The sequence below is a fragment of the Oncorhynchus nerka genome, linkage group LG3 (genome assembly GCF_034236695.1).
Source record: "Oncorhynchus nerka isolate Pitt River linkage group LG3, Oner_Uvic_2.0, whole genome shotgun sequence".
NCBI classification, from domain to species: Eukaryota; Metazoa; Chordata; class Actinopteri; order Salmoniformes; family Salmonidae; genus Oncorhynchus; species Oncorhynchus nerka.
This window is the reverse complement of record NC_088398.1, coordinates 72,694,917-72,721,564: the sequence shown is the minus strand read 5'-3', so window position 1 is coordinate 72,721,564 and position 26,648 is coordinate 72,694,917. Positions and strand designations below refer to the sequence as shown.

At 45.0% G+C, this 26,648-nt stretch overlaps 1 protein-coding gene across 3 annotated transcripts in view; it reads left to right on the top strand.

Moving 5' to 3' along the window:
• The window catches only part of st6gal2a (ST6 beta-galactosamide alpha-2,6-sialyltranferase 2a), a 92,180-nt gene that overhangs the window by 50,675 nt on the left and 14,857 nt on the right, over window positions 1-26,648 (top strand). For 2 of the 3 annotated variants that reach the window (XM_065015435.1, XM_065015438.1), the window contains exons 2-4: window positions 8,134-9,251; window positions 16,148-16,245; window positions 17,073-17,174. In XM_065015435.1, coding sequence (XP_064871507.1) covers window positions 8,228-9,251; window positions 16,148-16,245; window positions 17,073-17,174 — 1,224 coding nt within the window. In that variant the 5' untranslated portion in view covers window positions 8,134-8,227. Of the gene's footprint in view, window positions 1-2,592; window positions 9,252-16,147; window positions 16,246-17,072; window positions 17,175-26,648 lie in introns of those variants that run through there. The other variant, XM_029654944.2, reaches the window with a different exon arrangement.

Genomic DNA, 26,648 nt, shown 5'->3' with positions numbered 1-26,648 from the left:
CTGTTCAGCAGTCTTATGGCTTGGGGGTAGAAGCTGTTCAGCAGTCTTATGGCTTGGGGTAGAAGCTGTTCAGCAGTCTTATGGCTTGGGGGTAGAAGCTGTTCAGCAGTCTTATGGCTTGGGGGTAGAAGCTGTTCAGCAGTCTTATGGCTTGGGGTAGAAGCTGTTCAGCAGTCTTATGGCTTGGGGGTAGAAGCTGTTCAGCAGTCTGATGGCTTGGGGGTAGAAGCTGTTCAGCAGTCTTATGGCTTGGGGTAGAAGCTGTTCAGCAGTCTTATGGCTTGGGGGTAGAAGCTGTTCAGCAGTCTGATGGCTTGGGGGTAGAAGCTGTTCAGCAGTCTTATGGCTTGGGGGTAGAAGCTGTTCAGCAGTCTTATGGCTTGGGGGTAGAAGCTGTTCAGCAGTCTTATGGCTTGGGGGTAGAAGCTGTTCAGCAGTCTTATGGCTTGGGGGTAGAAGCTGTTCAGCAGTCTGATGGCTTGGGGGTAGAAGCTGTTCAGCAGTCTGATGGCTTGGGGGTAGAAGCTGTTCAGCAGTCTTATGGCTTGGGGGTAGAAGCTGTTCAGCAGTCTGATGGCTTGGGGGTAGAAGCTGTTCAGCAGTCTTATGGCTTGGGGTAGAAGCTGTTCAGCAGTCTTATGGCTTGGGGGTAGAAGCTGTTCAGCAGTCTTATGGCTTGGGGGTAGAAGCTGTTCAGCAGTCTTATGGCTTGGGGGTAGAAGCTGTTCAGCAGTCTTATGGCTTGGGGTAGAAGCTGTTCAGCAGTCTGATGGCTTGGGGTAGAAGCTGTTCAGCAGTCTATGGCTTGGGGGTAGAAGCTGTTCAGCAGTCTTATGGCTTGGGGGTAGAAGCTGTTCAGCAGTCTTATGGCTTGGGGGTAGAAGCTGTTCAGCAGTCTGATGGCTTGGGGGTAGAAGCTGTTCAGCAGTCTTATGGCTTGGGGGTAGAAGCTGTTCAGCAGTCTTATGGCTTGGGGGTAGAAGCTGTTCAGCAGTCTTATGGCTTGGGGGTAGAAGCTGTTCAGCAGTCTTATGGCTTGGGGGTAGAAGCTGTTCAGCAGTCTTATGGCTTGGGGTAGAAGCTGTTCAGCAGTCTTATGGCTTGGGGGTAGAAGCTGTTCAGCAGTCTTATGGCTTGGGGGTAGAAGCTGTTCAGCAGTCTTATGGCTTGGGGGTAGAAGCTGTTCAGCAGTCTTATGGCTTGGGGGTAGAAGCTGTTCAGCAGTCTTATGGCTTGGGGGTAGAAGCTGTTCAGCAGTCTTATGGCTTGGGGGTAGAAGCTGTTCAGCAGTCTTATGGCTTGGGGGTAGAAGCTGTTCAGCAGTCTTATGGCTTGGGGGTAGAAGCTGTTCAGCAGTCTTATGGCTTGGGGGTAGAAGCTGTTCAGCAGTCTTATGGCTTGGGGGTAGAAGCTGTTCAGCAGTCTTATGGCTTGGGGGTAGAAGCTGTTCAGCAGTCTTATGGCTTGGGGGTAGAAGCTGTTCAGCAGTCTTATGGCTTGGGGGTAGAAGCTGTTCAGCAGTCTGATGGCTTGGGGGTAGAAGCTGTTCAGCAGTCTGATGGCTTGGGGGTAGAAGCTGTTCAGCAGTCTTATGGCTTGGGGTAGAAGCTGTTCAGCAGTCTTATGGCTTGGGGTAGAAGCTGTTCAGCAGTCTGATGGCTTGGGGGTAGAAGCTGTTCAGCAGTCTTATGGCTTGGGGGTAGAAGCTGTTCAGCAGTCTTATGGCTTGGGGGTAGAAGCTGTTCAGCAGTCTTATGGCTTGGGGTAGAAGCTGTTCAGCAGTCTTATGGCTTGGGGTAGAAGCTGTTCAGCAGTCTTATGGCTTGGGGGTAGAAGCTGTTCAGCAGTCTTATGGCTTGGGGTAGAAGCTGTTCAGCAGTCTTATGGCTTGGGGGTAGAAGCTGTTCAGCAGTCTTATGGCTTGGGGGTAGAAGCTGTTCAGCAGTCTTATGGCTTGGGGTAGAAGCTGTTCAGCAGTCTTATGGCTTGGGGGTAGAAGCTGTTCAGCAGTCTTATGGCTTGGGGGTAGAAGCTGTTCAGCAGTCTTATGGCTTGGGGTAGAAGCTGTTCAGCAGTCTTATGGCTTGGGGGTAGAAGCTGTTCAGCAGTCTTATGGCTTGGGGGTAGAAGCTGTTCAGCAGTCTTATGGCTTGGGGTAGAAGCTGTTCAGCAGTCTTATGGCTTGGGGGTAGAAGCTGTTCAGCAGTCTTATGGCTTGGGGGTAGAAGCTGTTCAGCAGTCTTATGGCTTGGGGTAGAAGCTGTTCAGCAGTCTTATGGCTTGGGGGTAGAAGCTGTTCAGCAGTCTTATGGCTTGGGGGTAGAAGCTGTTCAGCAGTCTTATGGCTTGGGGGTAGAAGCTGTTCAGCAGTCTTATGGCTTGGGGTAGAAGCTGTTCAGCAGTCTTATGGCTTGGGGGTAGAAGCTGTTCAGCAGTCTTATGGCTTGGGGGTAGAAGCTGTTCAGCAGTCTTATGGCTTGGGGGTAGAAGCTGTTCAGCAGTCTTATGGCTTGGGGGTAGAAGCTGTTCAGCAGTCTTATGGCTTGGGGGTAGAAGCTGTTCAGCAGTCTTATGGCTTGGGGGTAGAAGCTGTTCAGCAGTCTTATGGCTTGGGGGTAGAAGCTGTTCAGCAGTCTTATAGCTTGGGGGTAGAAGCTGTTAAGGAGCATTTTGGACCTAGACTTGGCACTCTGGTACCGCTTGCCGTGCAGTAGCAGAGAGAACAGTATTTGACTAAGGCGGCTGGAGCAATTTTGTTGGCCTTCTTCTGACATCGCCTGGTATAGTGGTTCTGGATGGTAGGAAGTTTGCCCCCAGTGATGTACTGGGCTGTACGCACTACCCTCTGTAGTGCCGTGCGGGCGGATGCCGAGCATTTGCCATACCAGGCAGTGATGCAACCAGTCAGGATGCTCTAGATGGTGCAGCTGTAGAACATTTTGAAGATATAATGACCCATGGCAAAGCTTTTCAGTCTCTTGAGGACAAATAGGCGTTGTCTTGCCCTCTTCACGACTGTCTGTCATAGGTGTGTTTGGAACATGATAGTTTGTTGGTGATGTGGACACCAAGAAAGTTGGAGCTCTCGACCTGCTCCACTACAGTCTCATCGATGTGAATGGTGGTTTGCGTGGCCTTCCTTTTCCTCTAGTCCACGATCATCTCCTTTGTCTTAATCACATTGTGGGAGAGGTTGTTGTCCTGGCACCACACGGCCAGGTCTCTGACCTCCTCCCTATCGGCTGTCTCGACGTTGCCATTGTCGTTGGCAAACTCATTGTCGTTGGAGTTGTGCTTGGTCACGCAGTTGTGGGTGAACAGGGAGTACAGGAGGGGACTAAGCATGCGCCCCTGAGGGGCCTCTGTGTTGAGGATCAGCGTGGAAGATGTTGCTGCCTACCTTTACCACCTGGGGCCGGCCGTCAGAAAATCCAGGATCCAGTTGCAGAGGGAGGTGTTTAGTCCCAGGGTCCTTAGCTTAGTGATGAGTTTAGTGATGAGCTTTGAGCACACTATGGTGCTGAAAGCTGAGCTGTAGTCAATGAACCGCATTCTCACATAAGTGTTCCTTTTGTCCAGGTGGGAAAGGGCAGTGTGGAGTGCAATAGAGATTGTGTCATCGGTGGATCTATTGGGGCGGTATGCGAACTGGAGTGGGTCTAGGATTTCTGGGATGATAGTGTTGATGTAAGCCATGACCAGCCTTTCAAAGCGCTTCATTGCTACAGACGTGAGTTCTACGGGTTGATAGTCATTTCAGCAGGTTACCATGGCATTCTTGGGCACATTGACTATGGTGGCCTGCTTGAAACATGTAGGTATTACAGACTTGGTCAGGGTCTGGTGGAAAATGTCAGTGAAAAATCAAATCAAATGTATTTGTCACATACACATGGTTAGCAGATGTTAATGCGAGTGTAGCGAAATGCTTGTTCTTCTAGTTCCGACAATGCAGTGAAGTGAAGACACTTGCAAAACGTCCTGATAATCTGTCTGGCCCTGCGGCCTTGTGAATGTTGACCTGTTTAAAGGTCTTACTCATCTGCTATGAAGAGCATGATCACACAGTCATCCAGAACAGTTGGTGCTCTCATGCATGCCTCAGTGTTGCTTGCCTCGAAGCATAGAAGTCATATATCACATCTGGAATCCTTGTGTCACTGGGAAGCTCGCGGCTGGTCTTCCCTTTTGTAGTCCATAATAGTCTGTACCTTACCCTAAGTTTCTTGAACGGAGCATGCTTATCTGCAATAGAGTGTAGCAAATAAGTAAACCAATTTAGGGCCTGATCCAAGTCAGAGATATCTGACACAATCCCCCCATTCATACATTCCCAGATCAGACAATAATTGTTGCTCATTGAAGTTCCTATAATTTCTCTTTGTAATAATGTGAGGCCAAGATTTAGGTAGCTTTCCATCTCTTATGCAGGCAACGGACAATGGTGACTAAACTCATTAACAAATATTCCATTGGCTGTATACTTATAAAGGGCATTTGTCAAAATAATATGTACAGTGGCATGTGAAAGTATTCACCCCCCTTGGCATTTTTCCTATTCTGTTGCCTTACAACCTGGAATTAAAATAGATTTTTGGGAGGTTTGTAACATTTGATTTACACAACATGCTTACCACTTTGAAGATGCAAAATTAATTGTGAAACAAACACCATATAAGACAAATAAACGGAACTTGAGCGTGCATAACTATATTCACCACCCCCCCCCCCCAAGTCAATACTTTGTTGACCCACCTTTTGCAGAAATTACAGTTGCAAGTCTTTTATTTTTTTATTTCACCTTTATTTAACCAGGCAGATTAGTTGAGAACAAGTTCTCATTTACAACTGCGACCTGGACAAGATAAAGCAAAGCAGTGTGAACAGACAACAACAGAGAGTTACACATGGAGTAAACAATAAACAAGCCAATAACACAATAAACAAGTCAATGACACAGTAGAAAAAAATCAAGTCTATATACATTGTGTGCAAAAGGCATGAGGAGGTAGGCAATAAATAGGCCATAGGAGCGAATAATTACAATTTAGCAGATTAACACTGGAGCGATAAATGAGCAGATGATGATGTGCAAGTAGAGATTTTCATTTTTTTATTTCACCTTTATTTAACCAGGTAGGCTAGTTGAGAACAAGTTCTCATTTACAACTGCGACCTGGCCAAGATAAAGCATAGCAGTGTGAACAGACAACAACAGAGTTACACATGGAGTAAACAATAAACAAGTCAATAACACAGTAGAAAAAAAGTCTATATACATTGTGTGCAAAAGGCATGAGGAGGTAGGCGAATAATTACAATTTAGCAGATTAACACTGGAGTGATAAATGATCAGATGATCATGTGCAAGTAGAGATACTGGTGTGCAAAAGAGCAGAAAAGTAAATTAAATAAAAACAGTATGGGGATGAGGTAGGTAGATTGGGTGGGCTATATACAGATGGACTATGTACAGCCGCAGCGATCGTTTAGCTGCTCAGATAGTTGGTGAGGGAAATAAAAGTCTCCAACTTCAGCGATTTTTGCAATTCGTTCCAGTCACTGGCAGCAGAGAACTGGAAGGAAAGGCGGCCAAATGAGATGTTGGCTTTGGGGATGCTCAGTGAGATATACCTGCTGCAACGTGTACTACGGGTGGGTGTTGTTATCGTGAACTGAGATAAGGCGGAGCTTTACCTAGCATAGAGTTATAGATAACCCGGAGCCAATGGGTCTGGCGATGAATATGTAGCGAGGGCCAGCCGACTAGAGCATACAGGTCGCAGTGGTGGGTGGTATAAGGGGATTTGGTAACAAAACGGATGGCGCTGTGATAGACTGCATCCAGTTTGCTGAGTAGAGTATTGGAAGCTATTTTGTAGATGACATCGCCAAAGTCAAGGATCGGTAGGATAGTCAGTTTTACTAGGGTACGTTTGGCGGAGTGAGTGAAGGAGGCTTTGTTGCGAAATAGAAAGCCGATTCTAGATTTTATTTTTGATTGGAGACTGTAAACTCTGGAAGGAGAGTTTACAGTCTAGCCGGACACCTAGGTATTTATAGTTGTCCACATATTCTAGGTCGGAACCGTCCAAGGTGGTGATGCTAGTCGGGCGGAAGCGGGCAACAAACGGTTGTAAAACCAAATGCATGCTTTTCTAGCGTTTAAGAGCAGTTGGAGGCCACGGAAGGAGTGTTGTATGGCATTGAAGCTTGTTTGGAGGTTAGATAGCACAGTGTCCAGGGAAGGGCCAGAAGTATACAGAATGGTGTCGTCTGCATAGAGGTTTATCAGGGAATCGCAGCAAGATCGACATCATTGATATATACAGAGAAAAGAGTCGGCCCGATAATTTAACCCTGTGGTACCCCCATAGAGATTGCCAGAGGTCCAGACAAGTTGCCAGAGAGTGGTCTCTTTGGGTATGTCTCTATAAGCTGGGCACATCTAGCCACTCAGATTTTTGCTCATTCTTCAAGGCAGAACTGCTCCAGCTCCTTCAAGTTGGATGGGTTCCGCTGGTGTACAGCAATCTTTAAGTCATACCACAGATTCTCAATTGGATTGAGGTCTGGGCTTTGACTAGGCCATTCCAAGACATTTAAATGTTTCCCCTTAAACCACCCGAGTGTTACTTTAGCAGTATGCTTAGGGTCATTGTCCTGCTCGAAAGTGAACCTCCGTACCAGACTCAAATCTCTGGAAGACTGAAACAGGTTTCTCTCAAGAATTTCCCCGTATTTAGCACCATCCATCATTCCTTCAATTCTGACCAGTTTCCCAGTCCATGCCAATGGAAAAACGTCCCCCCTCATGATGCTGCCACCACTGTGCTTCACTGTGGGGATGTTGTTCTCGGGGTGATGAGGGGTGTTGGGTTTGCGCCAGACATAGCGTTTTCCTTGATGTCCAAAAAGGGGAGAAAAATCAGATCTGAAAAGAGTACCTTCTTCCATATGTTTGGGGGTCTCCCACATGCCTTTTGGCGAAGCGCAAACGTGTTTGCTTATTTTCTTCTTTAAACAATGGCTTTTTTTCTGGCTAATCTTTCGTAAAGCCCAGCTCTGTGGAGTGTATGGCTTAAAATGGTCCTATGGACAGATACTCCATTCTCCGCTGTGGAACTTGGCAGCTCCTTCAGGGTTATCTTTGGTCTCTTTGTTGCCTCTGATTAATACCCTCCTTGCCTGGTCCATGAGTATTGGTGGGCAGCCCTCTCTTGGCAGGTTTGTTGCGGTGCCATATTTTTTTATAATGGATTTAATGGTGCTCCGTGGGATGTTCAAAGTTTCTGATATTTTTTATAACCCATCCCTGATCTGTACCTCTCCACAACTTTGTCCCTGACCTGTTTGGAGAGCTCCTTGGTCTTCGTGGTGACGCTTGCTTGGTAGTGCCCCTTGCTTAGTGGTGTTGCAGACTCTGGGGCCTTTTGTGACAGGTCATGTGACACTAGAAGGCACACAGGTGGAGTTTATTTAACAAGTTATTTGACTTCTGAAGATAATTGGTTGCACCAGATCTTATTTAGGGGCTTCATAGCAAATCGGGTAAATACAAGTGCACATATTTTTTACAAAATAGGAAAAACTCCAAGGGCGATGAATACTTTTGCAAGGCACTGTAAAATAGATTTTTCAGTGTGTTTAAAGTTGAGGCGGCTTCGTTCAGTTATCAAATGAGGCTGAAAGATATCAGCATATCAGAAACTGACATGAACTAATCCAGATTAATATCACCCAAAATTAATCTTTCAGATTCACCAAGTTAGATAGCATGTCAGACAATTGGCGAAGAGCACATGTTGAAAATGTAAGTTGTCTTTTGTAAATCTGACGACACCTTCACCTCTGCCAGATCTATAACCAGCCAGAGACACGTCAGTATCCGGCACAGTCTTCTTTAGCCAAGTTTCAGATATTACCAGAATTTCCACGTTAGTTTGAGAAGCCCAAATTATATATAGGGGCACCAGGTGAGGTAAGTCTAGGAAAAGACAATAAGATACACACACACACACACCAATACCAATACATCTGAAAAGACTGGGGATTTATTTTAATCAAAGTCAAAACATTCAGGTCCACTTAAGGTGAAGACTAACTGTCACCTTTGACCTCTTACCTCTGCAGGCCCTCCGGCTGTCCTCTCTGCTGTGTCCTGGCTTCTGACTGCTGATTGGAACTGGCCTGGTGTGCTTATAGGTGTGTGAGAGATTGTAAGGAGATGAAGTCCAGTATGCGTCAGTGGCGGAGGCTGCTATTGGTGGGCATTTTGGCATGGGCCCTCCTCTTCCTGGCTCTGCTCTCCTACTTCCTGGATACCCCTGTGCACAACGAGCCCCTGACCTCCGCCAGCTCCTCGCTCTCCCAGCACCCCGACACACGTCGCCTGGCCTCCATCCAAGGCGCCTCCCACCAGCAGCACCGCTCCATCATGGGCTCCCAGCCCGAACCCACCTACAACACCTTTACCACAGAATATCCCGACCAAGACCCTAACCATTACCCAGACTCCGAGCCTAGCTCCTCCTCCACCACCCCTGAGCCTGGCCTGGAGCTGAGCTACGGGACCAGCCAAGAGACAGAGGGGGGCAGCCGCCAGCAGCAGGACTACCTGGACGCCCAGACCCTGGCTGCCTGGTCCTCCTCTAGTACGGAGAACGTGGGTTCCCACTCCGACCAGACAGTAACTCGAAACAGTGAGAGACCTGCCTGGACCGCCGGCCGGGGGCCCAACCGAACCACACGCCGGTCCTCACGTGAGGATGAAGAAGATGAGGAGGGGGTAGAGACGAACAAAAGCCACAAGAGGTGGCTCATGGTGGGGGATCATGGGGGGGAGAGGCGAGGAAAAGAAGAGGAGGGTTTAGAGGAGGACTACTCCTCCAAGTCTGCCTCACTGGTGCAGCGACTCTGGCGGGGAAAAGTATCCTCTGGGATGCTGTCCCCGCGACTGCAGCGCGCCAAGCGGGACTACCTGAGTGCCAACAAGCACCACGTATCCTATAAAGGAGGCCGGCGAGCTGCTCAGAGCTCCAGGGAACTACTGTGTGAGCTGAAGGACCAGGCCCGGCTAAGGACGCTGGACGGGTCTGAGCAGCCTTTCTCTTCACTGGGCTGGGCCCGCTTGGTACCGCGCCTGGCCCTGGAGCAGCTCTACAGACAAGGGGGCCAGAGAGGCTTTAGGAGCTGTGCTGTGGTGACCTCTGCTGGGGCTATTTTGCACTCAGGCCTGGGGAAGGAGATCGGTGAGTGGAGGGTAGAGGGGTCAGGGAGGGGAGGGGAGGGAAAAGAGGTAGAGGGGAGCAGAGGAGGGGGAGAGAGAAGGGAGGGTGATGGAGGGATGCAGGTTAAATGGGGAGGCAGGGTGATGGAGGTATGCAGGTTGATGGAGGGATGCAGGTTAAATGGGGAGGCAGGGTGATGGAGGGATGCAGGTTAAATGGGAAGGCAGGGTGATGGAGGGATGCAGGTTAAATGGGAAGGCAGGGTGATGGAGGGATGCAGGTTAAATGGGAAGGCAGGGTGATGGAGGGATGCAGGTTAAATGGGAAGGCAGGGTGATGGAGGGATGCAGGTTAAATGGGGAGGCAGGGTTATGGAGGGATGCAGGTTAAATTGGAAGGCAGGGTGATGGAGGGATGCAGGTTAAATGGGGAGGCAGGGTGATGGAGGGATGCAGGTTAAATGGGGAGGCAGGGTGATGGAGGGATGCAGGTTAAATGGGGAGGCAGAGTGATGGAGGGATGCAGGTTAAATGGGGAGGCAGGGTGATGGAGGGATGCAGGTTAAATGGGAAGGCAGGGTGATGGAGGGATGCAGGTTAAATGGGGAGGCAGGGTGATGGAGGGATTCAGGTTAAATGGGGAGGCAGGGTGATGGAGGATTGCAGGTTAAATGGGATTAAGGGATTAAAGAGAACTGGGAAATTTATCGGTACAGTAGATTAAAAAACAACAACTCTGTTTTCCCTTTTCCCAATAGTTAAATAAAGGTTAAATAAAATGTTTTAAAGTAATACCCTAATGAATAATACCCTATGTATTGTGACTGTGTTGTGACTGTTTTGTGACTGTGTTGTGACTGTGAAATACATAATTGATCCTGATCAACTGTCTCTGTGGCAACCCTGTCTCTGTGGCAGTCTGTCTGTGTGAGGGGAGAATGATGACTCTTTAAGCCGTGACATCCACAGCATTGATTGGAAAGTCAAATTGTCATGTCACTCTATCGACTTCCCCATTCGCCTCTAGCATAGTATTAGTTTATTGTAGCAGAGAGAGACGTTTTGGCTTGGGCTCTATACTGTCTCTCACACACTGAGTAGCAGACATCTGTCACCCTGTAGTAACAATCTCTGTGATTGGCTGAAAGGGCTTTGTCATAAGTAATTCAAAGCCAATCAGATCCCCAGAAGGGTCTTGATGAGTTAGTTTGGAGATCCTCTATAGACTTTTAGAATACTTTGGCCGACTGCATTGCGTTATCTGTGTGTGTTTGTGTGTTCTGTTCTCTGTGTTGGAGGCTGTATGGTGTACGGGGAGTGTGAACTCAGGGACAGATGGCTCACTTTGGGGGGGTAAAGCAACTGGTAACAAATCAAGTTCGTTCACATCACCCATGTAGATTAGGGATGCAAATTTTGGTAAATTTCGCTGCAGACTACCTGACCCTCATTAACCAGTCAACAAACTGTATTCTTTTTTTCAAAAAGTAAAATGACATGACCAACATTAAATACTATCAGAGATCTGTATATAATGACGAGATGCTTATGTTTCCGCCATTACAATGGAAGCCGGCCCAAGGCGAGAAGGCCGAAAATAAGCCCATGGAAACGCATTGGACTTATTTAGGACAGATTTTGGCAAGAGTGTAACCTCTCGCTTTGCCTTTCCTCTTTGAATACTATGCATGCTTACAAGGACAGGACATTTTTTCATTAAGAGCTAGTGACTCCCCATCCCGCATGAGGGAGCGTAATCATCGACTGACACTAATTAGCATAACGCAAAGGACATAAATATTCCTAGAAAATATTCCTATTCATGAAAATCACAAGTGAAATATATCGAGACACAGCTTAGCCTTTTGTTAATCACCCTGTCATCTCAGATTTTCAAAATATGCTTTACAGCCAAAGCTAGACAAGCATTTGTGTAAGTTTATCGATAGCCTAGCATAGCATTTTGTCCAGCTAGCAGCAGGTAACTTGGTCACGGAAATCAGAAAAGCAATCAAATTAAATAGTTTACCTTTGATGAGCTTCGGATGTTTTCACTCACGAGACTCCCAGTTAGATAGCCAATGTTCCTTTTTTCCCAAAATATTATTTTTGTAGGGGAAATAGCTCCGTTTGTTCTTCACGTTTGGCTGAGAAATCCCCCGGAAATTGCAGTCACGAAAACGCCGAAAAATACTCCAAATTAGCTCCATAATATCGACAGAAACATGGCAAACGTTGTTTATAATCAATCCTCAAGGTGTTTTTCAAATATCTATTCGATAATATATCCACCGGGACAATTGGTTTTTCAGTAGGACCGATTGGAATAATGGCTACCTCTGTATTTTACTCGAGAATCACTCTGGGAGCCATCAGGTGACCAGTTGCGCAATGTAGCCGCTTACAGGTATTCTTCAACATAAATACGTAAAACTATGACACCTTGGGGAATACGGAGAAAAAGTAATCTGGTTGATAGCCCATTCACTGCTCAATGGGGACACATTGGAACGCAGCGCTTTCAAAACATGAGGCACTTCCGGATTGTATTTTTCTCAGGCTTTCGCCTGCAATATCAGTTCTGTTATACTCACAGACAATATTTTTACAGTTTTGGAAACGTTAGTGTTTTCTATCCTAAGCTGTCAATTATATGCATATTCTAGCATCTTGTTCTGACAAAATATCCCGTTTACTACGGGAACGTTATTTTTCTAAAAATGAAAATACTGCCCCCTAGTCACAAAAGGTTAATGGAAACATTCAACAATGGCAAGCCTATTGTCTCACAGTCAAAAGGCTTTATTGAACATGCAACTCCTGTAATGAAGCAGCTAATAAAACTTATTTTCAAACATTTTCCCAAATGCAATTCACTGAAAATATCCAGTTATAAACTGCGGTCCTAATGCGAGCAGTTCCATATGTGACAGAGATTAAAATATCCAACCTTTCCAACAAGTCAGTTTGTCAAATGTCTACCCTACTAGATCTGCCCCCGCCAATTGTAAGTGCTGTTATTGTGAAGTGGAAACATCTAGAAGCAACAACGGCCACTCACCAACCGACCAAACAACCAACCGACCGGCCTAGGGGGATCTCCTGCATGATAAAGGCCTTTGTGATGAGCCACATAATAAACTCATTCAGTATTGAACCTCTGTGAGGTTAGAAGAGACAAATCTAGTTTAATTAACTGTATAGATTGGCGAACAGGAAATAAAACCACATTGATCACACTTAGTTACGCCAAATTGAGAGCTTGGAACTATAAGGTTCTATCTGCTAAAAGAACATTCTGAGATAGTTGACTTTAAAGTTCAGAACCCTCATTGGTTTGAACAGTGTCAGTATTTAAAAAAAATCTTATTCTTTTCAATTTAACAACATGAATTAGGGTATTTATAATACTATTTAGGTAGAGAACACTGAACGGAATAAGGCTATGTCAATAACTACATTTTGACCAAAATCTAGATAGAACCTTATAGTCCCAGTAGGTGTTTCTGAACTCCTGAGGTGGAATTGCCTTCCTGTCTTCCCATCCTTTCCTTCCTTCATGGCTGTGTGTGTGTGTGTTTGGGATTATAGTCCGTAAAGTGAGAGGTCTTTTGAATTTGTTGTCATCTGTACTGTTTTGCTGCCACCATGTTGTGAATCGACTGAATAACACCCTCAACGGCCTTTTATGTTCAAGTCCTCTCACCACCTCACCGTTCTCTCCCTCCACATCTTTCCACCTCCACCCCCTATCACACACCGTCCTTCTGAATTCCAAATAGACCCCCATTCCAAGTCCTCTCACCACCTCACCGCTCTCTCCCTCCACATCTTTCCACCTCCACCCCCTATCACACACCGTCCTTCTGAATTCCAAAAAGACCCCCATTCCAAGTTCTCTCACCACCTCACCGCTCTCTCCCTCCATATCTTTCCACCTCCACCCCCTATCACACACCGTCCTTCTGAATTCCAAATAGACCCCCATTCCAAGTCCTCTCACCACCTCACCGCTCTCCCTCCACATCTTTCCACCTCCACCCCCTATCACACACTGTCCTTCTGAATTCCAAAAAGACCCCCATTCCAAGTCCTCTCACCACCTCACCGCTCTCTCCCTCCACATCTTTCCACCTCCACCCCCTATCACACACTGTCCTTCTGAATTCCAAATAGACCCCCATTCCTTGGCTATCACTTACCTTAGTCACTATTAGAGCCATGACCATGTGGCTTGTACATGGCTGTTAATTTGAAATCTAAGAAGTACCTTTTGAGATGAAGACTGTGTATGCAGTAACATTACTCTATCAGGTATAGTCCTGGGACAAATAAATGGTCCTGTCCATCGGCCGTACGAGCTAGAGGCATGAAGACCAAAACCTACTCTTTGAATGTCAGTGAGAACTGACAGGGGTTAAGCTAAGTGTTGATCTACTGAATGCCAATAGCTTCCACGTGGTTTACTGGTGTCATTGAGGAAGTGGAGGATAGCTTTGCTGTGGAAGTCCATCCTTTGGAAGTGTCAGCTCAACTATACATGATCGTTCATCCTAGTGTCACGTAGCCCTGCTGAAGTCACAATGGACTGCTCGACCAGCGGAGAGAGACTGATTAAGAGTGGCTGAGTTTAGCCAAGACCATCAATCATAACTGTGTGTGCGCGTGCGTGCGTGGAGGCCTGTGTGTGTATCTGTGTCCGTTCATGTGTGTGCAGGCCAGTAGGACACACTCCCTGTCTCTATGCTGTGTACTAGCCTGTTGATAGCCTCTAGACTAGGTTCAGTCTGAAAATGTTTCCTGGTGGTGATTGATGATGGGTCATACAGTTCATACTGGAAGAGCAGACCAGTGCCTGTCAAAGTCTCTTCAGTTACACACGTTGACCACAAGGCTGCGCTCTTTCTGTGTCTGAGTAGTGATACTGTCATGTACAAAGAACAGAGCTGAATCCTGCACCAGATCGTTCATGTACCGGATTGTTCATGTCAAATGGCTATTCACGCTTACCAGTCATTCAGCTCAAGTGTTTTGACTATGGCTGAAAGCAGAGGGCTTTTTCTGTCTGTATGGATGGAGGGAGGGAGGTCACTTCTTTCAGGCCAGGGAGACTTGCTAGTGAAGTGCTTCAGCTCAACTGCAGGAGGTAAATAAGATGCAGGTACTCATGCTCTCTCTCTCACGCTCTCTTTCTCTCTATGTTGGGCTCTTTGTGGATATAACCCTCTTTGTCTGTTTGAGCCGTAGGTTAACGTGTGTGTGTGTGTGTGAATCCTGTTTGTTCTAATTCCCCTGAGCCACCACCTTAACCTGCTAAATCATAGTATTTGACAAGAGTAAACCGTCTGGACCAGCTAAATCATAGTATTTGACCAGAGTAAACCGTCTGGACCAGCTAAATCATAGTATTTGACCAGAGTAAACCGTCTGGACCAGCTAAATCATAGTATTTGACCAGAGTAGACAGTCTGGACCAGCTATATCATAGTATTTGACCAGAGTAAACCGTCTGGACCAGCTAAATCATAGTATTTGACCAGAGTAAACCGTCTGGACCAGCTAAATCATAGTATTTGACCAGAGTAAACCGTCTGGACCAGCTAAATCATAGTATTTGACCAGAGTAGACAGTCTGGACCAGCTAAATCATAGTATTTGACCAGAGTAAACCGTCTGGACCAGCTAAATCATAGTATTTGACCAGAGTAAACCGTCTGGACCAGCTAAATCATAGTATTTGTGTTTGACCAGAGTAGACAGAAGACAGACTGTTGGATGCCATCTAGGAGCTGGTCCTTTATGAGCACTTGATTGATTGACCTTCCATATTTCTCTTTAACTTAGTTTAATGACACTTGATTGTCTAAATTGAATGATGCTTGATTTTCCTAGCTGAGTGGCATTTGATTTTCCTAGCTGAGTGGCATTTGATTTTCATAGCTGAGTGGCATTTGATTTTCATAGCTGAGTGGCATTTGATTTTCATAGCTGAGTGGCATTTGATTTTCTTAGCTGAGTGGCATTTGATTTTCATAGCTGAGTGGCATTTGATTTTCATAGCTGAGTGGCATTTGATTTTCTTAGCTGAGAGGCATTTGATTTTCATAGCTGAGTGGCATTTGATTTTCATAGCTGTGGCATTTGATTTTCATAGCTGAGTGGCATTTGATTTTCATAGCTGAGTGGCATTTGATTTTCATAGCTGAGTGGCATTTGATTTTCATAGCTGAGTGGCATTTGATTTTCATAGCTGAGTGGCATTTGATTTTCATAGCTGAGTGGCATTTGATTTTCATAGCTGAGTGGCATTTGATTTTCATAGCTGAGTGGCATTTGATTTTCATAGCTGAGTGGCATTTGATTTTCATAGCTGAGTGGCATTTGATTTTCTTAGCTGAGTGGCATTTGATTTTCTTAGCTGAGTGGCATTTGATTTTCATAGCTGAGTGGCATTTGATTTTCATAGCTGAGTGGCATTTGATTTTCATAGCTGAGTGGCATTTGATTTTCATCGCTGAGTGGCATTTGATTTTCATCGCTGAGTGGCATTTGATTTTCATAGCTGAGTGGCATTTGATTTTCATAGCTGAGTGACATTTGATTTTCATAGCTGAGTGGCATTTGATTTTCTTAGCTGAGTGGCATTTGATTTTCTTAGCTGAGTGGCATTTGATTTTCTTAGCTGAGTGGCATTTGATTTTCTTAGCTGAGTGGCATTTGATTTTCTTAGCTGAGTGGCATTTGATTTTCATAGCTGAGTGGCATTTGATTTTCATAGCTGAGTGGCATTTGATTTTCTTAGCTGAGTGGCATTTGATTTTCATAGCTGTGGCATTTGATTTTCATAGCTGAGTGGCATTTGATTTTCTTTGTTCAGTGACATTAAATTGACTTATGTTGTCTTTGCCTAACCCCCAGATTCCCATGATGCAGTTCTGCGGTTCAACACAGCACCTACAGAGGGCTATGAGAGGGACGTGGGGAACAAGACCACCATCCGCATCATTAACTCGCAGGTGTGTGTGTGTGTGTGTGTGTCAGTCAGGGATGAAGGAAGTATTTTTCACACGGGGTGCTTATTATAAAATGATTTAAGCCCAATTGAGATTTTTCTAGTTGTCATTTCTGATATTTGGTAGGCTCTTTGTCAACTCGTCTATAATAAGATACATGAATCTTCTCTTCAGTCATAACTTCTTGCTCTAGAAGACTAAATAAAGCGCTGCTCACCAGAATGTCAGAAATCGTCCAGTTTTCTCTTTCATTTCTGCTTCTCTCGTGCAACGAGGATGTTTAGGGGCCAGGGAGACAACATACCATTCTTCCGATTTACAAATGACATCAGTTTGACCGGTTGTAAAGAAATGAAACACTGTGAAGACGATCAAAGATATTTCTGATGAGATTTCAGTTCGACTTGGATGCATTTATGTGTTTGAAATACTGTCAGTTTTATGTGATTGAGTTCCTAACCGCACATTCCCATTCTCTCAAGAGATGTTGAAAGAAAGAAATCCAGAGACAAAATTAACATTTGTTGTAGCTACTATTTTACTACAAGAAATACATAGTTGTGCAGGAGTTAATATTATATTACTCTACAGGTTAGAGGTTATAGACCTAGTTAATATTATATTACTCTAGAGGTTATAGACCTAGAGTTAATATTATATTACTCTACAGGTTAGGGATTATAGACCTAGAGTTAATATTATATTACTCTACAGGTTAGGCGTTATAGACCTATAGTCAGTTTCCAGATTTCCGTTTCTATTCCATTTGTATGGGCACTGCAATGCTGCATCTAGTTTCCTGTGTCAACTTTGACTCCTCCCCTTAACAGATCCTGGCCAATCCTGATCACCGCTTCAACACCAGCTCCCTGTATAAGAACGTGACTCTGGTGGCCTGGGACCCTGCTCCGTATGCTGTCAACCTACACAAGGTGTGTGTGTCTGTGTGTTTGAAGCAGACACTATTCTCTTTTCTTACCTTGCCCACTCTGTCTGAGAAGCCCAGTAACGGCATCTAGCAGGCAATATGTAAAGAACGTCACCCAGCAGAGGATGGGCCAAGGATGGGCCAAGGGCACGATCAAATCAAATGTTATTTGTCACATATACATGGTTAGCAGATGTTAATGCGAGTGTAGCATAATGATTGTGCTTATAGATCTGACAATGCAGTAATAACCAATGAATTATCTAACCTAACAATTCCACAACAACTACCTTATACACACAAGTGTAAAGGGATGAAGAATATGTACATAAAAATATATGAATGAGTGATGGTACAGTACGGCATAGGCAATATGCAGTAGATGGTATAGAGTACAGTATATACATATGAGATGAGTAATGTAGGGTATGTAAACATAAAAGTGTCATTATTTAAAGTGGCTAGTGATACATTTTGACATCAATTTTTGCATAATTAAAGTGGCTGTTTAACAGTCTGATGGCCTTGATATAGAAGCTGTTTTTCAGTCTCTCGGTCCCTGCTTTGATGCACCTGTACTGACCTCGCCTTGTGGATGGTAGCGGGGTGAACAGGCAGTGGCTCGGGTGGTTGTTGTCCTTGATGATCTTTATGGCCTTCCTGTGACATCGGGTGGTGTAGGTATCCTGGAGGGCAGGTAGTGATGCGTTGTGCAGACCTCACTACTCTCTGGAGAGCCTTACGGTTGTGGACGGAGCAGTTGCCATACTAGGCGGTGATACAGCCCGACAGGATGTTCTCGATTGTGCATCTGTATACGTTTGAGTGCTTTTGGTGACAAACCAAATTTCTCCAGCCTCCTGAGGTTGAAGAGGCGCTGCTGCGCCTTCTTCACCACACTGTCTGTGTGGGTGGACCAATTCAGTTTGTCCGTGATGTGTACGCCGAGGAACTTAAAACGTACTACCCTCTCCACTACTGTCCCGTCGATGTGGATAGGGGGGTGCTCCCTCTGCTGTTTCCTGAAGTCCACGATCATCTCCTTTGTTTTAGTTGAAGTTGAGTGTGAGGTTATTTTCCTAACACCGCGCTCCGAGGGCCCTCACCTCCTCCCTGTAGGCCGTCTCGTCGTCGTTGGTAATCAAGCCTACCACTGTAGTGTCGTCTGCAAACTTGATGATTGAGTTGGAGGCGTGCATGGCCACGCAGTCGTGTGTGAACAGGGAGTACAGGAGAAGGCTCAGAACGCACCCCTGTGTGGCCCCAGTGTTGAGGATCAGCGGGGTGGAGATGTTGTTACCTACCCTCACCACCTGGGGGCGGCCCTTCAGGAAGTCCAGTACCCAGTTGCACAGGGCGGGGTCGAGACCCAGGGTCTGTAGGCAATGAACAGCATTCTCACAAAGGTATTCCTCTTGTCCAGATGGGTTAGGGAAGAGTGCAGTGTGGTTGCGATTGCGTTGTCTGTGGACCTATTGGGGCGGTAAGCAAATTGGAGTGGGTCTAGGGTGTCGGGTAGCGTGGAGGTGATATGGTCCTTGACTAGTCTCTCAAAGCACTTCATGATGACGGAAATGAGTGCTACGGGGCGGTAGTCGTTTAGCTCAGTTACCTTAGCTTTCTTGGGAACAGGAACAATGGTGTCCCTCTTGAAGCATGTGGGAACAGCAGACTGGGATAAGGACACACCAGCCAGCTCTGAGGACGCGGCTGGGGATGCCGCCGGGGCCTGCAGCCTTGTGAGGGTTAACACGTTTAAATGTTTTACTCACGTCGGCTGCAGTGAAGGAGTGTCCACAGGTTTTGGTTGCGGGCCGTGTCAGTGGCACTGTATTGTCCTCAAAGCGAGCAAAGAAGTTGTTTAGTCGGTCTAGGAGCAAGACATCCTGGTCCGCGACGGGGCTGGTTTTCTTTTTGTAATCCATATTTGACTGTAGGCCATGCCACATACCTCTTGTGTCTGAGCCATTGAATTGCGACTCTACTTTGTCTCTATACTGACGTTTAGCTTGTTTGATTGCCTTGCGGAGGGAATAGCTACACTGTTTGTATTCGGTTATGTTTCCGGTCACCTTGCCCCGGTTAAAAGCAGTGGTTCACGCTTTTAGTTTCACGCGAATGCTGCCATCAATCCACGGTTTCTGGTTTGGGAATGTTTTAATAGTTGCTGTGGGTACGACATCGCTGATGCACTTGCTAATAAACTCTCTCACCAAATCAGCGTATTCGTCAATGTTGTTGTTTGACGCAGTGGGGAACATATCCCAATCCACGTGATCGAAGCAATCTTGAAGCGTGGAATCATATTGTTCGGGCCAGCGTTGAACAGACCTGTGCGGGTGCTTCCTGTGGAGTCGTGGTCAGCTTTTCCAAAAGGAGGGCGGGGGAGGGCCTTATGTGCGTCACGGAAGTTAGAATAACAATGATCCAGGGTTTTACCAGCCCTGGTAGCACAATCAATATGCTGATAGAATTTATGGAGTCTTGTTTTCAGATTAGCCTTGTTAAAATCCCCAGCTACAATGAATGCAGCCTCAGGATATGTGGTTTCCAGTTTACATAGAGTCAAATGAAGTTCGTTCAGGGCCGTCAATGTGTCTGCTGACCAGAAGACCACTTCGTCTGCCCCTTTTACGGCGACGTTGTTTTGGTTCGCTGGCTGGGATATGATCCACTGTCCTGGGTGGTGGGCCAAACACAGGATCAGCGTTGGGAAAGTCGTATTCCTAATGATGGTGAGTTGACGTTGCTCTTATATCCAGTAGTTCCTCCCGACTGTATGTAATGAAACCTAAGATTACCTGGGGTACCAATGTAAGAAATAACACGTAAAAAAACTGGGAACGAGAAGCGAGGCGGCCATCTCTGTCGGCGCCGGATAGTAATGTTAATGAGGACCTGTAGTTGTGAAAGACCACACGTGGACAGGTTAGCCTTGTTGGTCTCTCTAACCCACGGCCTGATGGGACGGACTGCTACATCATACACCCACACACTGTCTAATTATTACATGTCAACTTTCTATAACCCGCACGCCTCCTCCTTTCTCCTCTCTCCAATCCCCTCTTTCTTCTCCTCGTTTTCTGTTCTTCTTTTCCTCTGACATTGCTTCCCTATTTCCCTCCTCTGCCACCTCTTCTTCCTCTCTTTTATATATTTTACGGTTTCTTCTTTATCGCCACCTACATGTATGTTGACAGTCATAAGGCTGCTAGTTTTAGGTTTCCCCCTTCTCTCTCTCTCCCCTCCTTTTCTCTCCCCTCCTTTTCTCTACCCTCCTTTTCTCTACCCTCCTTCTCTACCCTCCTTCTTTCTCTCTCCCCTCCTTCTTTCTCTCTCCCCTCCTTCTTTCCCTCTCCCCTCCTTCTTTCCCTCTCCCCTCCTTCTTTCCCTCTCCCTACCTTCTCTTTCTCTCTCCCTACCTTCTCTTTCTCTCTCCCCACCTTCTCTTTCTCTCTCCCCACCTTCTCTGTCTCCCTTTCCTCCTGTCACCTCCTCTCTTTATTCCACGATTATTATGCTGCAGTCCTTATGTCATCACTTCAGGAGACCTCTCTCTCTCTCTCTCTCTCTCTCTCTCTCTCTCTGGTGAATACATTTTACAATGGCTGTTAGACTAATACGCTGTTTAATTAAACAGGTGAGAACATAAGTGGAGACGGTTAGCAGGTGTTGCCTGAAATGTTGCAAAACAAACACACAGATCTACACACACTACCTTCAAGGCAGTGTGTGTGTTTAATAGTTTTACCTCAGTAGAGCCCAGACGTCAAGCTGTTAACTTGCTGACCCAGTCTCTCTCCATCACTGTGCTGTCTCTCTCCTTCTCTCTGTCTCTGAGAGCTGCCTGCCATTCACCACTCAGCCCTTCTTAATTTAATTAACACTTATCAGCCCACAACTAAAGTCCTCGTAACAATTGTTTTTTCACCCTGCTCCAAATTGGGCTAATTGATAGCCTTTTAAAACGATAAACTTGTATTAGCTAACACAACGTGCCATTGGAACACAGGAGCGATGGTTGCTGATAATGGGCAACTGTACGCCTATGTAGATATTCCATTAAAAATCAGCCAATAGAAAACCCTTTTGCAATTATGTTAGCACAGCTGAAAACTGTTGTTTTGATTAAAGAAGCAATAAAGCTGGCTTTCTTTAGACTAGTTGAGTATCTGGAGCATCATCATTTGTGGGTATGATTACAGGCTCAAAATGGCCAGAAATAAGGAACTTTCTTCTGAAACTCGTCAGTCTATTCTTGTTCTGAGAAATTAAGGCTATTCCATGCGAGAAATTGCCAAGAAACTGAAGCTCTCATACAACGCTGTGTACTACTCCCTTCACTGGCTCTAATCAGAATAGAAAGAGGAGTGGGAGGCCCCGGTGCACAACTCAGCAAGAGGACAAGTACAATTAGACTGTCTAGTTTGAGAAACCGATGCCTCACAAGTCCTCAACTGGCAGCTTCATTAAATAGTACCCGCAAAACACCAGTTTCAACTTCAACAGTGAAGAGGCGACTCCGGGATGCTCAGAGTTCCTCTGTCCAGTGTCTGTGTTCTTTTGCCCATCTTAATCTTTAATTTTTATTGGCTAGTCTGAGATATGGCTTTTTCTTTGCAACTCTGCCAAGAAGGCCAGCATCCCGGAGTCACCTCTTCAATGTTGACGTTGAGGACACGTTTAAATGTCTTACTCACCTAGTCCTTGTTAGCAGGCCGTGTCGGTGGCACTGTGCTATCCTCAAAGCGGGCCGTGTCGGTGGCACTGTGCTATCCTCAAAGCGGACAATTTTCTTTTGGCTGGTTTTCTTTTTGTAATTCCTGATTGTCTGTAGACCCTGCCACATACGTCTCGTATCTGAGCCGTTGAATTGCGACTCCACTTTGTCCTTATGCTGACATTTCGATTGTTTGATTGGCTTGCGGAGGGAATAACTACACTGTTATATTTGGATGTGACAATCCCAGATGTCTCTCTGGAAAGCAACCCTCGATCTAATTTCATCTACCTTGTTATCTAGAGACTGGGCGTTAGCAAGTAATATACTCGGAAGCGGTGGGTGGTGTGCGTGCTTCCGAAGTCTGACCAGAAGGCCACTCCGTCTACCTCTTCTGCGGCGACGTTGTTTTGGGTCAGACCCTGAAATCAGTTCAAATTCCTTGGATCGTTTAAACGAAGGATCTGCCTAGGGAAGGTCGTATTCCTGGTCGTAGTGCCGGTAAGTTGACGTCGCTCTGATATCCAATACTCCATCACTCTCCTTCTTGGTCAAATAGCCCTTACACAGCCTGGAGGTGTGTTTTGGGTCATTGTCCTGTTGAAAAACAAATGATAGTCCCACTAAGCACAAACCAGAAGGGATGGCGTATCGCTGCAGAATGCTGTGGTAGCCATGCTGGTTAAGTGTGCCTTCAATTCTAAAATACATCACTGACAGTGTTCCTAGCAAAGCACACCCAAACCTTAACTCCTCCTCCTTCATACTTCATGGTGGGAACCACACATGCAGAGATCATCCATTCATCTACTCTGGGTCTCACAAAGACACGGAGGTTGGAACCAAACAGCTCACATTTAGACTCATCAGACCAAAGGACAGATTTCCAGCGTACTAATGTCCATTGCTCGTGTTTCTTGCCCCAAGCATATCTCTTCTTCTTATTGGTGTCCTTTAGTAGGTTTTCTTTGCAGCAATTTGACCATGAAGGCCTGATTCACGTAGTGTCCTATGAACAGTTGATGTTGAGATGTGTCTGTTACTTGAACTCTGACGTATTTATTTGGGCTGCAATTTCTGAGGCTGGTAACTCTAATGAATGTATCCTAGGTCTTCCTTTCCTGTGTTGGTCCTCATGAGAGCCAGCTTCATCATAGCGCTTGATGGTTTTGTGACTGCATTTGAAGAAACTTTCACAATTCTTGAAAAGTTCCAGATTGACTGACCTTCATGTCTTAAAGTAATGATGGACTGTCGTTTCTCATTGCTTATTTTAGCTGTTCTTGCCATAAAATACTTGGTATTTTACCAAATAGGGCTGTCTTCTGTATACCACCCCTACCTTGTCACAACACAACTGATTGGCTCAAATGCATTAAGAATGAAAGAAATTCCACAAATGAACTTAAGGCACACCTGATCATTTCAGTTAATTGAAATGGATTCCAGGTGTCTACCTCATGAAGCTGGTTGAGAGAATGCCAAGAGTGTGCAAAGCTGTCAAGGCAAAGAGTGGCTACTTTGAAGAATCTCAAATACATTTTGATTTGTTTAACACTGTTTTGTTTACTACATGATTCCATATGTGTTATTTCATAGTTTTGATGTCTTCACTATTATTCTACAATGTAGAAAATACAAAAAATAAAGAATACCCCTTCAATGAGTAGGTGTGTCCAAACTTGTTGACTGGTCCTATATATATATGTGTGTGTGTGTGAAGTCGGAAGTGTACATATACCTTAGCCAAATACATTTAAACTCAGTTTTCACAATTCCTGACATTTAATCCTAGTAACAAATCCCTGTCTTAGATCAGTTAGGAGCACCACTTTATTTTAAGAATGTGAAATGTCAGAATAATAGTAGAGTGATTTATTTAAGCTTTTATTTATTTCATTACATTCCCAGTGGGTCAGAAGTTTACATACACTCAATTAGTATTTGGTAGCATTGCCTTTAAATTGTTTCACTTGGGTCAAATGTTTCGTGTAGCCTTCCACAAGCTTCCCACAATAAGTTGGCCCATTCCTCCTGACAGAGCTGGTGTAACTGAGTAAGGATTGTAAGGCCTTCTTGCTCGCACAGGCTTTTTCAGTTCTGCCCACAAATTTTCTATCGAATTGAGGTCAGGGCTTTGTGATGGCCACTCCAATACCAATACAACTTTGTTGTCCATAAGCCATTTTGCCACAACTTTGGAAGTATGCTTGCGGTCATTGTCCATTTGGAAGACCCATTTGCGACCAAGCTTTAACTTCCTGACTGATGTCTTAAAATGTTGCTTTAATATATCCACATAATTTTCCTCCCTCATGATGCCATCTATTTTGTGAAGTGCAACAGTCCCTACTGCAGCAAAGCACCCCCACAACATGATGCTGCCACCCTTGTGCTTCAAGGTTGGGATGGTGTTCTTCAGCTTGCAAGCCTCCCCCTTTTTCCTCCAACCATAACGATGGTCATTATGGCCAAACAGTTCTATTTCTGTTTCATCAGAGCAGGGGACATTTCTCCAAAAAGTAAGGTCTTTGTCCCAATGTGCAGTTGCAAACTGTAGTCTGGCTTTTATATGGCAGTTTTGGAGCAGTGGCTTCTTCCTTGCTGAGTGGCCTTTCAGGTTATGTCGATATAGGACTTGTTTTACTGTGGATATAGATACTTTTGTACTTGTTTCCTCCAGCATCTTCACATGGTCCTTTGCTGTTGTTCTGGGATTGATTTGCACTTTTTGCACCAAAGTACGTTCATCTCTAGGAGAGAGAACGCGTCTCCTTCCTGAGCGGTATGACGGCTGTATGGTCCCATGGTGTTTATACTTGCATACAATTGTTTGTACAGATGAACGTAGTACCTTCAGGCATTTTGAAACTGCTCCCAAGGATGAACCAGACTTGTGGATGTCTCCAATTTTTTTCTGAGGTCTTTTGATTTTCCCATGATGTCTAGCAAAGAGGCACTGAGTTTGAAGGTAGGCCTTGACATACATCCACAGGTACACCTCCAATTGACTCAAATGATGTCAATTAGCCTATGGGAAGTAGAGGTCGGCCGATTATGATTTTTCAACTCCGGTACCGATTATTGGAGGACCAAAAAAGCCGACACCGATTAATCTGACGATTTAAAAAAAAATGTGTTTGTAATAATGGCAATTACAACTACTGAATGAACACTTATATTAACTTAATATAATACATCAATTAAAATCTATTTAGCCTCAAATAAATAATGAAACATGTTCAATTTGGTTTAAATAATGCAAAAACAAAGTGTTGGAGAAGTAAAAGTGCAATATGTGCCATGTAAAAAAAGCTAACGTTTGAGTTCCTTGCTCAGAACATGAGAACATATGAAAGTTGGTGGTTCCTTTTAACATGAGACTTCAATATTTCAAGGTAAGAGGTTTTAGGTTTTAGTTAAATATAGTATTTATAGGACTATTTCTCTCTATACCATTTGTATTCCATATAACTTTGACTATTGGATGTTCTTATAGGCACTATAGTATTGCCAGTGTAACAGTGTAGCTTTCGTCCCTCTCCTCGCCCCTACCTGGGCTCGAACCAGGAACACATCGACAACCGCCACACTCGAAGCAGCGTTACCCATCGCTCCACAAAAGCCGAATAACTACTCCAAGTCTCAGAGCGAGTGACGTTTGAAACGCTATTAGTGCACACCCAGCTAACTAGCTAGCCATTTCACATCGGTTACACCAGCCATTAGACTGATAGGCTTGAAGTCAAAACAGCGCTGTGCTTGCGAAGAGCTGCTGGCAAAACGCACAAAAGTTCTGTTTGAATGAATGCTTACGAGCCTGCTGCTGCCTACCAATTACGTCTATGATCTATCAAATCATAGACGTAATTATAACATAATAACACACATAAATACGAGCCTTTGGTCATTAATATGGTCAAATCCGGAAACTATAATTTCGAAAACAAAACGTTTATTATTTCAGTGAAATAAGGACCCGTTTGGTATTTTATCTAACGGGTGACATCGCTAAGTCTAAATATTCTTGTTACATTGTACAACCTTCAATGTTATGTCATAATTATGTAAAATTCTGGAAAATTAGTTCGCAATGAGCCAGGCTGCCCAAACTGTTGCATATACCCTGACTCTGCGTGCAATGAACGCAAGAGAAGTGACACAATTTCCCCTGGTTAATATTGCCTGCTAACCTGGATTTCTTTTAGCTAAATATGCAGGTTTAAAAATATATACTTCTGTGTATTGATTTTAAGAAAGGCATTGATGTTTATGGTTAGGTACAGTCGTCCAACGATTGTGCTTTTTTTTCGCAAATGTGCTTTTGTTAAATCATCCCCCAGCTTTGCATCGATTATATGCAACGCAGGACACGCTAGATAAACTAGTAATATCATCAACCATGTGTAGTTATAACTAGTGATTATGATTGATTGATTGTTTTTCATAATATAACTTTAATGCTAGCTAGCAACTTACCTTGGCTTCTACTGCATAACAGCGTAACAGGCAGGCTCCTCGTGGAGTGCTATGATATGCAGGTGGTTAGAGCATTGGACTATTTAACTGTATGGTTGCAAGATTGGATCCCCCGAGCTGACAAGGTGAAAATCTGTCGTTCTGCCCCTGAACAAGGCAGTTAACCTGTTATGGCTGCAATCCTGATATCGGGATCGATATGACAACTACCAGTGAAAATAGAGGGCGCCAAATTCAAACCACAGAATTCTCATAATTACAATTCCTAAAACATACATG